This window comes from Strix aluco, chromosome 1 (assembly GCF_031877795.1).
Source record: "Strix aluco isolate bStrAlu1 chromosome 1, bStrAlu1.hap1, whole genome shotgun sequence".
NCBI lineage: Eukaryota > Metazoa > Chordata > Aves > Strigiformes > Strigidae > Strix > Strix aluco.
In genome coordinates, this window is record NC_133931.1 from 93,991,167 (window position 1) to 94,005,697 (window position 14,531).

A 14,531-nucleotide genomic window follows, 5' to 3' on the forward strand; every position below is an offset into this window, starting at 1 on the left:
CAGCTCCCACCCCCACGCTATGCCCCAGTGCTCTGGCACTCGCCACCCACCTGAGAAACCAGCATCCACCTCGACCTCTGCTGCACCAACACCAGCCTCCCTCTGCATTAGCCGTAGGCACGTGCTGTGCCCCTGCTGTTCTGTACGTACCTGCTTGAGCACGCAGGGCCAGGACTGGAGTGCTGCCTTTTGGGTTTCTGTCACCGCTCTTGAGGATCAGTCTAGAGCACTAAAATTAAAGTTTGGGTTTGGTGGGTTTTTTGTTTGTTTTTTCCCCATTTTTTTTTTTTTTACAACAATCAGCTCCTTGTCATCAAGAGGCTTTTCTGGATGAGTAACTGCTGCTTCTCCTTGCTTTCCTTTCGTTGGCATGAGTTAAATGTTCACCTACTTCCAGCAACCTGACCCTTTTCCCTGCAGTGCGTGGTATACTCTCTACCCAAAGACATCCAAGAACAGGGGAGAAATTCTCTGTTGAAAAATAATTGTTTTGTTAATTTAACTCCAAAATGGCCACAGTAAGAGGTCACAATCACAGAATCATCTAGGTTAGAAAAGACCTTGAAGATCATTCAGTCCAACCATTAACCTAACATTGACAGTTCCCAACTACACCAGATCACTCAGCACTGACTCTACTCTTAAACACCTCCAGGGATGGGGACTCCACCACCTCCCTGGGCAGCCCATTCCAACACTTAACAACCCGTTCTGCAAAGAAATACTTCCTAATATCCAGTCTAAACCTTCCCTGGCGCAACTTGAGGCCATTCCCTCTTGTCCTATTGCTTATTACTTGGTTAAAGAGACTCATCCCCCTCTCTCTGCAACCTCCTTTGAGGTAGCTGTAGAGGGCGATGAGGTCTCCCCTCAGCCTCCTCTTCTCCAGACTAAACAACCCCAGTTCCCTCAGCCACTCCTCCTACGACATGTGCTCCAGACCCTTCACCAGCTTCGTTGCCCTTCTCTGGACACGCTCGAGTAATTCAATGTCCTTTTTGTAGTGAGGGGCCCAAAACTGAACACAGTCATCGAGGTGCAGCCTCACCAGTGCCCAGTACAGGGGTAAGATCACTTCCCGGTCCCTGCTGGCCACGCTATTTCTGATGCAAGCCAGGATGCCATTGGCCTTCTTGGCCACCTGGGCACACTGCTGGCTCATGTTCAGCCGGCTGTCAATCAACACCCCCAGGTCCCTCTCTGACTGGCAGCTCTCCAGCCACTCCTCCCCAAGCCTGTAGCACTGCTGGGGGTTGTTGTGGCCCAAGTGCAGCACCCGGCATTTGGCCTTATTGAAACTCCTACAGCTGGCCTTAGCCCATCGCTCCAGCCTGTCCAGGTCTCTCTGCAGAGCCTCCCTACCCTCGAGCAGATCAACACTCCCACCCAACTTGGTGTCATCTGCAAACTTACTGAGGGTGCACTCGATCCCCTCGTCTAGATCATCAATAAAGATGTTAAACAGGAGTGGCCCCAAAACCGAGCCCTGGGGGACACCACTCATGACTGGCCACCAGCTGGATTTAACTCCGTTCACCACAACTCTTTGGGCCCGGCCATCTTATCTTTAATGGGATTTTTCACAGAAAAAGGGCAATATGAAGCAATTAATGGAAAAATATATTTAAGATTAGCACCATAAAGCTCACACCAAACATCTTTGAGAATCTTCAAGTTAGTACAGTGAATACTTTTTGTAAGACACCTTTATTAATACACCTGCAGGAACTACTTTCCCTCTCATTGAAGATGTTTAACAGGAGGAGTAAGAGTCAGCATAACAGTAATTAAATACTTCTATTTATTTTTTCATTAATACAGTATTTCCTTCCTCACCAATGAATAAGAAGAATCATTCATAAGACATTTATTGAAAAGCTATCAAAATACAGTGCTAGTGAATCTGTTGGTTCTGCTTTAGTATTATTCAGAAACATCACTGCTTCCTACAGAATAATGAATCTTTCTTCCCCAACCTAAATATCCATAATGGATCCAAGGCACATAACATTGTATTAATTTTATGAACCAGTTTTAACCCAGTACTCAGAACAGGAATATACCACATCAAAAGGTGTGATAATTATTATTTGAAGAGAAAGTTTATAACGATAAGGGCAGATTAAGCTATTGCCAGAAGGTGAATTATTCTACTGGTGAAGATTAGAGTTTTGCTTTCTTCTGGAAGAAGCTGACAACAGCATTTATACATTCATCGGATAACCACCTCTCCTGCAGGACTTCACACTCTTTACTGTTGACTGCATGGAGCTTCTCCTTTTCCATACTTCGTAACAGTTGCTTTGACACTGCCAAGGACTGGAGGAGAGAGGGAGGAACATTAGGAAGTTATGCTTTCTATACCTTAATTTAACATTTCAGAAAATACCACAATAAACACACTAGAATTCAAACCAAGTTATATTATCATTGTACTTTTTAGCTTTTAGACAACCTTTTTGCTGGAAGTAATTATTACATTTAATTACTAAGACTGCTAATAGGGTGGAGGAGGTTCATGGGAAGCAAAACAGCAGTCCAAGTGCTCATAATCAGAATAGATGGACATAAGAAGCGAAACCTGTTCAACTGTCTGCAGTGCCAAATGCAACATACATTATCAGCAGTTGGCACAAGTGTCTCCTCTCGTCCAATATAACATAATACCACTGTGACTCAAGTAGTTTTGCAAAACCTAAACTAGGGAGCAGGATGAAGGAATTCAGCAAAATGTAAAGCCACCCAGTGTCATCTTGAGCACCCACAGTGCACACAGTACAATTAATATTGTAGAACCAGTGGTAAGTCTCTTAAACCTAAACTATTACTAAAATAAAAATCTAAGAGAAGATATCCAAGGCACACACACAGAGACTGCAGGTGGATGAATTAGTTAGTTTTTAAGGCTTTTCAGCCACTGAAACTCTGTGTACAGCACACTGTCTTAGATTCAGCCAGGGTAGAAGAGAGCTACCTGTTTCCCAGCAGCAGAAGGACAGGGACAGATCTGTGCTTAAAGGAAAATATATTGAGCCTTGTTATTTCAATTAAGGATGAAGGTAAATCAAGTAGCAGGATAGGTTTTGGCAGGAGTACTGGGAATACTACAGGCTTAGAAGACAGAGAAAAATTTAAAATACTGACATTTTTGGGGAGGCTTGCATAAGCTTCTAATCTTGCCCAAACTTCCTTCTGAAAAGTGCTGTCGGGGAAGACTTCAGTCACAAGTCCCCAGGCACAGGCTTCTGCTGCAGTCAGCTTTTTATTGAACAGCAAAATCTCATTTGCCTATTTAAAGAAAAGCAGAAAGCATGATTCAACAAGACACAAGACTTGAGTAACCTGACAGGAAAGGCATGAGCTTCCAAGCCACATTTATTTTACTCCCTTGCTCGTTAATGTCTGTCCTCTTGAAAAGAGCACAGAATCACAGAACAGATGAGGTTGGAAGGGACCTCTGGATACTGTCTAGTTCAATCCCCCTGCTCAAGCAGGGTCAGCTGGAGAAGACTGCCCAGGGCTGTGTCCTGTTGGGTTTTGAGTATCTCCAAGGACGAAGACACTTCTACAAGGATGAAGACTTCACAGCATCTCTGCAAAACCTGATCCTGTGTTTCACCACACTCACTATAAAATTATTTGTTTATATTCATATGGAATTTCCTGTGTTTCAATTTGTACCTCTCTCCCCTTGTCCTGTCAGTGGGCACCACTGACAAGAATCTGTCCCTATCATCTTTACACTCTCCCATCAGGTATTTATAAACATTGGTAAGATTCTCCCAAGCCTTCTCTGCTCCAGGAAAAGCAGTCCCAGAGCTCTCAGCCTCTTCTCATATGTAATATTCTCCAGTGCCTTAACCATCTTTGTGGCTCTTTGCTGGACCTGCTCCAAACTTGTAGCCAGGGCCCAGACCCAAACACAGCACTCCAGCTGTGCTCTCACCAGGGTTGAGCAGAGGGGAAGACTCACCTCCCTCAACCTGCCTAATGCAACCCAGGATACCATTGGCATTCTTTGCTGCAAGGGTGCATTGCTGGCTCATGGGCAACTTGTTGTCCACCATGACACACAAGTCCTTCTCTGCAAAGCTGCTTTCCAGCCAGTAAGCCCCCAGCATGCACTGGTGGGTGGGGTTATTTCTTCCCAGGTACAGGACTTTGCTTTTTCCTTTTCTGAAACCCATGAGATACTCCAATTCTCCAGCCTGTGCAGGTCACTTTGAATGGCAACGCATCTGGTGTATCAACCATTCCTCTCAGTTTTGTATCATCTGCTGAGGGTGTACTCAGTCTCACCATCCGGGACATAATGAAGAGGTTAAATAAGTATTAGACCCAGTACCAACCCCTGGGCTACACCACTAGGGATTGGCCTCCAGCTCCTATTGTTCACCAGAAGTCTGCATGTCTTTTTGAGCAGAACTCCAAGGTTGTCACCCAAAATTACCTCATCATGAATGCGTTTGCTCACTTCTTGCAGTGACTCCAAGATTTCTAGAATACGTACTGGTAGACTCTATCTCACTGAACAGACTACCCTTGATACTTGAATGTTTATGAAGTGCTTGCTCTACACTCCTTACAGATTTAAACCCTGATCAACAAAAATATGTTAATACAGGCAATAATATCAGATACGTATTTGAAACTATCCAGATTTTTTCTGTGGGATATCAAAAGAAGCAGAAAGGGAGCTATGCTGTTCTGAGAAAAGAAAATCTATATTCTGCTGTCTTTTTTTTTTTTCTTTTTCAATTACTATTATCTAGTTTCCTTATTTCTAGAGTAGACAGAAAATAAGAGTATGGACAGAAGACCTATATATATATATATATATATGTAAAGAAAAAAAATAGATAATATAAAAGGTCTGGAAGTACATACATAAATGGATTGCTTCACATTCACAAGTGGAGCAATGGTTGACTACAAGTTTCCCACAGGGTTGGCAGAAGCCCTGCAACACTTGCTCCCTTGCCTGATAAAAGCAGCCTACCGAGACATTTCTTATGAGTGCTCTTATTTTCTTTTTTTAACACTTCGTTATATCATTTCCTCCCACTGTTGGAAGAAAGATACAACCTTTTGCCATACAGAAATTATCTCAAGAAGGTGGTGGAATCCACGAGAAAGAAAACCTTCATCAGTATCGCTGTATGACTTTAGAAGTGGTCACTACTCTGTTATGGTGCCTGTGCTGACACTGTCATTACATTTCTTGATCTTTGGTTCAAAAGACGCAAACACGAGCTCTCTTTGAGGACTCTTACTTTGACTCCGCTTGCTCCTACAGTTGGAGGATACCAACACACAAAGGTCAGATGATCCCACATACAGTGCAGACATTCTTACCTTGGCTAAGCCCATGATTTTTGGAAACAGGTAAGAGGAACATCCTTCTGGGCTCTGTCCAAGTTCACTAAATGGGCTGTGAAATGTAGCCTGAAAAAAAAAAAAACACCCCACACCAAAAAAACCACAGATAAAACCAAAGCAAACCTCACAACAGAGCACAGGACTAAAGTAGTAGGATTTAGTTTTCATTTTAAAGCTTCTACTGGGACAGAGTTCACCAGAAATACATCTGAACTGTTACCATAATAGGCTTTAAACACCATCCGGTAACACTGCTTCATCCTCTCAATGCATCCAAGAGCTGACTCTGTCTGTATAATTCAATTTCCTTATGATAACAGCCCTATTGATGAAGTTACCTTATCTGAATACAGCACTTAGAGAAACTAATTTGCATGTGCAAAATCTTTACAGAAAGGATGTTCATACACATCTGCCCTAAAAAGTTTTTAAATACATAGCCCAAATAACTTGAGGTGAATACCATTTTGCTTTCTGAAGGCACACTAGGTTTATTCTACTCCTGAAAAATTCAAGTCACTGAATCTTCTTTCCTCAAATTTTATGCAAATTTAAAAAGAACCTGTGGCAGAAATGCATCATGGGATCACACAAAACAATACCCTGATTTTATATAACTGCTATAACTACAGAATATTATGTTTTGACAACTCATATCAACTTTAAGAAAGGAAGACAAAATGTTTGCCTTTATTTCCATTTAAAAATATGAACTGATACACAAAGAGTGCAGAAGTTGCCAATGCAGCTTTTGGTGTAATAGAAGGTAATCATCTCTTACTGTACTCTAGACAGCCATACAGTAAGACAGAACAATAGACTTCCTAGAAAGAAAGTGACATTTATATCACTGTAAGAAAAGATTAGACAATATCTGCCAAGGTACAGGCTAGTACTGGTTGTGGTTAAGCAAGGGGAGATTAACTATACCAGGGGTACAAACTAGCGCCCTATGAACTGAAGCAAAATCCAGTGCAGAAGACAATGTTAACTGACCGCCCAAAATGCTGTTCTGTTGTCAGATTGGGCTGTGCAGTGTCCCACAAATGTGGCTGGTAACGATCTGCTGTGGGAATACCTGGCTGAGAATAAAACCAGATCCTGGACACAGCAAAGTTGGCCACTTCTGGAGTAGGCAGTCAATGCCTAAGCACTCCAACCAAGCTATCAGAGAATGTGAAATTAAGTAATAATTTGGATGAGAATGACCTTACTGCATGGGAGTTCACAATCTGGAAAGGGAAGAACAGAGAACAATCACCTTTGAGAAGGCTTCAATTAACTTGAAGTTAATAGGAAAGTTCTCATGAGGACTAACCTAAGTGAAAGGCTAAGTTAGACCCTACAGAAATCCTCACAGAACGGTTACCAAAGGTATAAGCAAAAGCTGTCCCAGTGCAGGTAGGAAGGTACTAAGAGATTGTCTCAGTTAAATCATGAGCTCGTTACTGACTTTAAATACAGTACACAGAAAGTGAAAACTATGTCAGACAACGAAGTACGAAACCAATACAAGCATATAGAGATTTAAAAAATAGAAATACAAGGCAAAAATAAGACACACTTACCAATGATTATGTATATAACTAGTAAAAGGAAGTTCAAGTATGAATCTCAAACCATTCAAGAAAGAAGGATAATATTAACAGGACAAAATATTTAATGCTTAACTGGATTAAACTTCAGCTATGTCTATACTAACTTACAGCTGTAAGCCAAGGGGGAAGTGATTAGAATTCAAAATAGTCTTAAAACAGAGAGTTATGAGTAAGAAGATACTATTTATGATGGACAAGTTAAAGTTTCGCAGGAATAACTTGGTATACAGTATACTATAGGAACAACTTTAACTGGCAACTCTACAGTAAGGGACCAGGTGTTACAGCAGATCACAACTATGTAAATCAAATAACATTGTGGGATGTCAAAACAGAAACAGAGCCAGCAGAATGTGGAGAAGTTCTTCTGCTCTACTTCGCATCAGTAAGACATGAGCTGGAGTGATGTGTCCGGTTTGTACCACTACGCTTAGAGACACAGAACAGCTGGAAGGAGTCCAGAGGAATGTGACTGCAGGCCACATGAGGAAAAACTGGATGAACTGCAGCTGTTTAGCTCAAAAAAAAGAAACAATTGAGAGAGTGGCTGTAAACCTGTGATATATCTAACAGTTTAAGTACACTGATGGCTAAGCACACTTACAGCTATTGTAAGGGAGGATGAAAATAGGCTGTTCTTTAAATTCAGGAACAAGAAACAATAGGTTCACCCTGCAGCAAAAAAAGATCAGATGGGAGGGGATGCAGAGGGAGAACCCAACGATTTTCTAGTAAAAGAAGAAGAGATCTGAGGACCAGAACAGACTGAATAGATCATGCATGTTATACAAGCATATGTCAGGAGTGACATGGTCCTAGCTGATCCTGTAATGGGGCAAGCAGAAGGAGTTGGTCCCTTGCAGCTCAATTTTCCTAAGTCTCAGTGACAAACCCAATCCAGCAGGGACACTGAGGAAAAGCCTGACACAGTGCTGAAGCAGGAGTCAAAGTACCACCCATCATAGACACTTCTGCAAGCAAAAGCTTGCCTAAAATTAAGACCTTGGGTTAAGTTCTGTATCTGTTTAATAACCTCATACAAATGAGCAGAAGAGAACATAAAAAATAAGACACATAATGGCATTCTGTGCTATGCCTTAATATAGCTTTTGGTTTTCTATTTGGCAAGTTACCTTAAGAGGAATCTTAAGTTGAATAAACAAAAGCTTTTCCAAAGCTGCCTTGGAATACAGATTAGACAAAATGCCAGTTACTGCACTTTCATTCCATAATATTCTTTTGCTCCCCCTTCCACAACTGAAAGGGGCCTTACAACCATCATTTCACATCAGCTAGTCTTTACTGTACCCAGTGATACAGTAAAAAGTTTCCAAACTAGAGTCAATAGCTTGACAACTGTAACTACAGGAGAAAAATTCCATGCATGTTAACCGCTGGCTGACACACCCCTGTGTTGGTAATTAATACAGGTGTTCCTTGATGTGATATAAAAAGCCTTTACATTTGTGTGTTCTCTTCTGTCAGATTACCCCAAGCCAAATAATATTTGTTACAGAAAGAGGCTTAAAGACTGCCTTGGGATCAGCTATATAATGTACTTACCCTGTCAGAAGCATAGACAATGTCACATAGTCCAAGGAGTGTTACACAGATTCCAACAGCTGGGCCATTTACCACTGCAATCAGTGGTTTAGGAAAATCAATAAAATGACCCACAAACTCTCTAGAGAGAAGGAAAGTCAGAATGTAAGAGACATCCTAGTCTTTTTCATCAAATATAAACAACTTTCAAAACACATGATTAGATACTGTATAACAGAAACCATGAGCTAGGTTCTACGTAGCATGTTTTTGACCCTTTCCCAAATGAATTCTGACAAAAAAAAAATAAGAACTATTTGAAATACCTGCATGTCCTTACCAACTAAGAAACAAACACGTACATGTCAGCACAGCTTTCCTAGTTCCTGCAATCCAGTTATGAAAGTGCTGTCCTCTTCAGCTACAGTTACTGAATACAGCTCACTAAAAAGAAGTCTCTTGCCCCATCTGTCCATCTGCCTACACATCCATCCCAACTCCACCCATGGGATATCCATTCCCTTCACAGACTCTGTTCTGCAGTGAAGCCCCAGCAGGCACCAAAACTGTGATGCTACCACAACACAGAATTCCCTAGTGCTGCTCTGCACAGGTTTGAGAAACAGCATTTTATTTCATTTGACAGCTGCTTCTCCATCCAAGGAGTGCAAAATACCTTCTCAAAATATAACACTTTTCAGAAGCGAACAATGTTGTAAGAACCCCACTTCTCTGGCATCTCTGTGCATCAGCTGTAACGAAGCACTGTGTTTGTGTAATAGTAACAGCATAGCAAATGCAGGCTTCTCACAAGAGCATGATGAAAGGCCATAAAGTACATGAGACTGGGCACTGTGTTGAACACCCTACAGAACACTGCAGGATGGAATGCTTGCCAGATACCACTGAATAACATCTTCGCAACAGATTCGGACCGCATCGTTATCACTTTGTAGGGGCAACTGTGATCCACAGACAGCTTGCCTAAGTACAAGCTGCAAACTGAGTACTTGAAGTTCATCTTTAAAATATAAATCAAAAACATTGTTTGCTTTTCTGTGTATTTTAGATTTTCCATCAATTGCAAGTGCTTGAGGGAGCAATCCAACTTGCAAGTATCTCTCACATGTAATCGTCACATACAGAAGTAAAAGAGAAGACAAAAATCTGCTAAACAGGGAAGAAACAAGCATGTTGTTTGTCCCAACAAAAACATTTCAGCCACTGTGTCAGATGATACCCCTGATCTCCTTGACCCTAGAAAATAAATTAGTTTAACAGGTAGATTCAGACTCAAAGACAGAATCAAGATTCCTGGGCAATTTTGAACAAGTTCATTACACCTAGATTCTATTCAAAGAAGTCTGACAGGGAAGGTATTTAGCACGTCCTGCTAGTGTAGACACTGTTGGATATCAAAAAACCCACACATTTTTCAAAATCATGTTTTTGTCATTATATCTGCATGTACTCTGGGGACTAAAAAATAACATTGAGTCTTTAGCATCACTGTACTTAAGATTTCTATTATTAATCTCATTTCCTCATTTAATACAATTAATACTACTTCTCCCACATGATCTTTGTGTTTATGCACATGGTAAGCTCTTAGAACAGTCATCTAAATGGATGTGTTGTAGCATAACTGGGTCCCTGCTGTCGTGTTTTCTAACAACGCCTGCAAATGGTATTTTACCCATTATAGTAACTTATGAATATCTGAAACCAAGATGTTCTACTTGAGTAATACTGCTCCATCTTTTGCCATCTTCTCCATTTCACTGGGTTGGATATTAGCAAAATTATTCAGATCATTTCCACTACTATAGTAGTCTCCATTTCCTGCAGAAAACACATATGAATAAATGCATCAATGGTTTCTGAGTAGGTAAGAGAAGCTGCTACTTATTACATGTACAAAATAATTTCACTCTAAGTATCTAACATTATTAAGTAATTAGAAGGATTGTCTCAAAGTATATACACTACCTTAAATGACATCTATGGTTTAAAAATAAATTTTGACTGACAATTCACTGAAAAACAATGGGTAAAAAGCCAAATAACATTAAATTTAATGATTTGAAGGAGAAAAAAATAATTATTTTTTCTGTAACAGTGTCACATGGAAAAAAATAATTTCTTTCCCTGTCTACTTGCGCAGGATTTTTCTCATTCACATAGTAAGACGTGAGATACATTTCCGTTTTCCTGTTCCAAAAAAAAAAAAAAAGAGTAAGTTTATGTATCTCCTTTCATCCCCCTTCAACTGATGAAGGAAAAGCAGAAAAAATAACTTATTTAACATGTGGTAAAAGTTTCACATTTTTTTATGACCAATTAAGGAACAGGCATAGCATTGTAAGGATAAAACTGACAGCACTGTGCTGAAATCACTGTACTGAAAGACGTATTCTTCAGTAACAAGCAGATAACCTGTTAGTGAACAACCCTTTACACACCGTAAGGACTGTTGTGCCTAGCCATTGCTACTGAAGGCAAATTCAGCACCCTGGGAATACAAGGTGCTGGTAAAGAAGACTGCGGAGAATACATACGCCATTATCTCATAAGTAATAAGTCAAAAAAAGCCCATATACACCTTGCATCTACACTACTTAGCTGCCAGCCAGAGCTCAAGCTTCGACTGATTTCCTAAACCACACCTATTAGCAACGAGGACGGGCCAGAGAGACAGCACCTGCCCTCAGCTATTCTGTCCCTCCTGCCATGTCGTTCAGTCAGCATCAGAGTCAGACCAAAGGGTCCTCTAGAGAATCCAAATGACACATCCCCAGAGCAGTCAGACTTCACAGGCAGCATGAGTTTGGGCTGCCTTTTCACGCTGCCTTTTCACACTGTCACTGCAGTCATCCAGCTGCACACATCTGGTGACTGGGATGTATACAGCTGGGCCAAGTTGCAGCTTGCCTGGCTAATCCTTTCCTATGGCAGCCACAGAAAAAAAATATTTTAAAAAAATCAACATAAAGTATCCGTTTCTTCCAATGATTATAGGCAAATATGCAGTGTGACTTTCAATCAGCCATGCCAGTACAGGATTTGAAGGGCTTGCTTTTAGTATGTTCCAATGTATCACAGAGAGAAAAAATTGACTAAACCCTTATCAGTGAACTTCAAAAGCAGTAGCGAAGATGCTGTGGAGTAAATATATCAGCTACTCAGAAGTAATAAGGCCCTTAAGAGTATTCTATGTCTATCTTCTCATCTCAGAAAGATGTTTTGATGTAACAGCAAGCTTGCCAAGGAATTTGAAACACCACCTTAAAAGAATATTGCTAAAACACTTTGGAAAAATCTCAGGTCTATACTAGAGGAAAGAATTTCCTCACTCACACAATTCTATCTTAGTCTAAATACAGGTAGATAGTTCATGGTTGCACTATACTTTGGCATAATATATAACAAATCTAAGAGAGGCATGTGAAGTGTGGTACCAGTAATAACTGCTATGGTAGAATCGTCTTTTCCAGCTTCTTCAAGCGCTTTCATAATTTCTCTGTACATCTGCATAAGAGGAAAATCAGAGTAGAAATGTGATGCTTTAAGAGATCATAAAAAGGAGATTCACACTGACAACAAGGAACTTGAGACAGATTAGCTATGGTCCTTTTAAGTATGAAAAAAAATTTGCATCCACAGAAAGTTAAGTATTACATGCGAGGTATTTCTGACCATAAAGCCATATGCCTGCAATACTCAAGACTTCCATTGCAAATCTAAAGGACAAAATAAGGTCCTTTGGAAAATAGACATTAACTAGAAACAGATAATTTTAAAACCTGAGAAGTAGTTTAAGGGGGCAAAATAATATATTAAAAAATTAGCAGCAGTGGGGTGAAGTCTCTGTTCCAGTATCTTTGCAGTTGTGAAACAGGATGATCACAGGACAGATTTACCCATGAAGATCGCTATGGGAACTGGAAGACTCTAGACATACACACAATAGTGCTGAGCCAAAGCAGGCTGCACACATGTTTTGTTATCCATAAACCTACAGTCAAATATTGTCTCCACAAAACAGACTAGTTTTCCTGCAGTTTGCCATTTTAGTTTAGTGAAGACTATAATCCTGTAAATTTGAAAAAAACCCAGGAGACACAGAAAAGCCCAATCCATAAAATTTTAGCTGAGTGGTTTCATTTTCTACTGGATATATATTCCTTAGGTTGGAGTCAAGATACTAAGCCCTTGTAAAATTCAGATCACCATGCTACAGTTAGTTCTGCTAAACCTGTAGTAATGATTCCTTAAAAATTTAAGTAGCTTACCCAGGGAAGAAAAAAAAAATCATTAATCCTCCCCAAGTTAATTTCTTTACCTTATGGTTGATGGCATTTTTCTTCTCAGGTCGGTTAAACATTATCTTTGTGATACTGTTTTTGGTGGTAACCAGTACTGTTTCATAGTCACCATGTCTGCCCTCTTCTGGAGAAGCATCTGTCTTGGGGTCAGCAGACTCTGCAGAGACCAGACTTGAGACAAGTTCAGTATATTTCTGTCTGGCATTATCCTGTAATGAAAGAAAAAAAAAAAAAAAAAAAAAAATCACACCAGATTATCAAAGGCTGAAATGGAAACCAGTTTGTTATGCTATTCATAAAATGGATACCAGGGGTGGGAGGGAGGGGAAGGGGACTGTGCTTCAGCATAAAAGAAAAAAAAATATCTCCATTTAGAAAGCATTCTAATTAGGATGAGAAGAGGAACAGGCTGTATTTAAACACTGCAGATCATGCTTAAAGTCATCTGGAAAGCAGCAGCAATGGATCCACAAAATAAAAGTACGTAGAGGCTGGAGCGATGACATTTATTTTGTTGGAGAAGTGCCCCCATCCATGCCTAAGACTACCAGGGAGACCTTTGTCATATTTCCAGTATTTACACATTTCTATGGATCCTTTGTTTCTGCTTTCCAGTTGAACATTTCTCCCAACAAAATAAAAGTTTTTATTTTGGAACATGTGTTGCTGAATTAAGAGTGCTGAAATGGGTCTACGGCATTTTAAAAATGCTTGAAGACACTAATTTTCATTTAGCACAAACATGACATGCAAAAGCCTAAAGAATCCTGCCTCCCTATTTCTACAGTAAGCAGTGATTTAAAAGAACTGTAGGTTCTTGGTTGTTACAAGCTGTTTTCTTGAAAGCATAATATACTTTGAACAATTCTATAATCCATAATCTGTAACACATGAAATTGTCTATTCCCTCTCCACTATTACTTCAAGAACAGATTTTTTCCTTTAGTGTTCTAAAAGCTGCAGAGCCATCTCAAAAAAACCCAAACAAAAAAACAAACACACACCCCAAAAACCCCCAAACAGCAAAAGAATATGTTATGTTCATGAAATTATGCAAGGATGTTTTCTTTTTAAAAGAAAAAAATGCAAAAAAACCCCCCCTCTGCATTAGGTAATATCTTTGACTGACCTCAGAAACTACTCTTGAACAGCAGGCCTCATGCAGCAGTGACACAGGTGGTTTGTAAAGCCTATGTTTCCTTCATTTAGTAGTAGCTGAAGAAACTGTGGTAAGTCAGACTTACTACAGTCTGCATGAAAAAAACCCGCTTATGTATCTTTTGCATCTATATTCTTCCTGCTCGCTTCACTGGAAGTAAAGACTTCTCTAAAGGTAATGAGAGGTATTAAAGATGTCAAGATATACTGAGAAAGAAAGAAAGAAAAGAGGCTCTAAATACACTTTTTGCTAGTCTTTTAGTCAGTGGCATAAGAGACTGACTTTTTAAAATGAGAAAGTTATCAATGTGCTGGATTCACAGATTTGCTCTTTGTTTTAAAAACTGAGAAGCTCAAGCCATCTTTCTTAAAGGGAAGACCAGAATAGAACATCATGCGAAAACCACTATTTTATTGAAAGTCAACACGTATGTAAAATATCTTACACTGGTACAAGCTGGTAGTAATAATGTAGAACTAGGCTTACACAATAAAAAAACCTTCCAAACACAGAAGCAACTAAATGACT

General features: G+C 40.0%; 1 protein-coding gene across 6 annotated transcripts in view; it reads right to left on the reverse strand.

The window, feature by feature from the left end:
• Window positions 1–1,688: 1,688 nt before the first annotated feature.
• The window catches only part of ECI2 (enoyl-CoA delta isomerase 2), a 36,174-nt gene continuing 23,331 nt past the window's right edge, over window positions 1,689–14,531 (reverse strand). For all 6 annotated transcript variants that reach the window (XM_074827485.1, XM_074827474.1, XM_074827514.1 and 3 more), the window contains 7 exons: window positions 12,862–13,053; window positions 11,978–12,047; window positions 10,259–10,361; window positions 8,541–8,661; window positions 5,356–5,445; window positions 3,145–3,288; window positions 1,689–2,319 (listed from right to left, as the gene is read on the reverse strand). In XM_074827485.1, coding sequence (XP_074683586.1) covers window positions 2,164–2,319; window positions 3,145–3,288; window positions 5,356–5,445; window positions 8,541–8,661; window positions 10,259–10,361; window positions 11,978–12,047; window positions 12,862–13,053 — 876 coding nt within the window. In that variant the 3' untranslated portion in view covers window positions 1,689–2,163. The remainder of the gene's footprint in view (window positions 2,320–3,144; window positions 3,289–5,355; window positions 5,446–8,540; window positions 8,662–10,258; window positions 10,362–11,977; window positions 12,048–12,861; window positions 13,054–14,531) is intronic.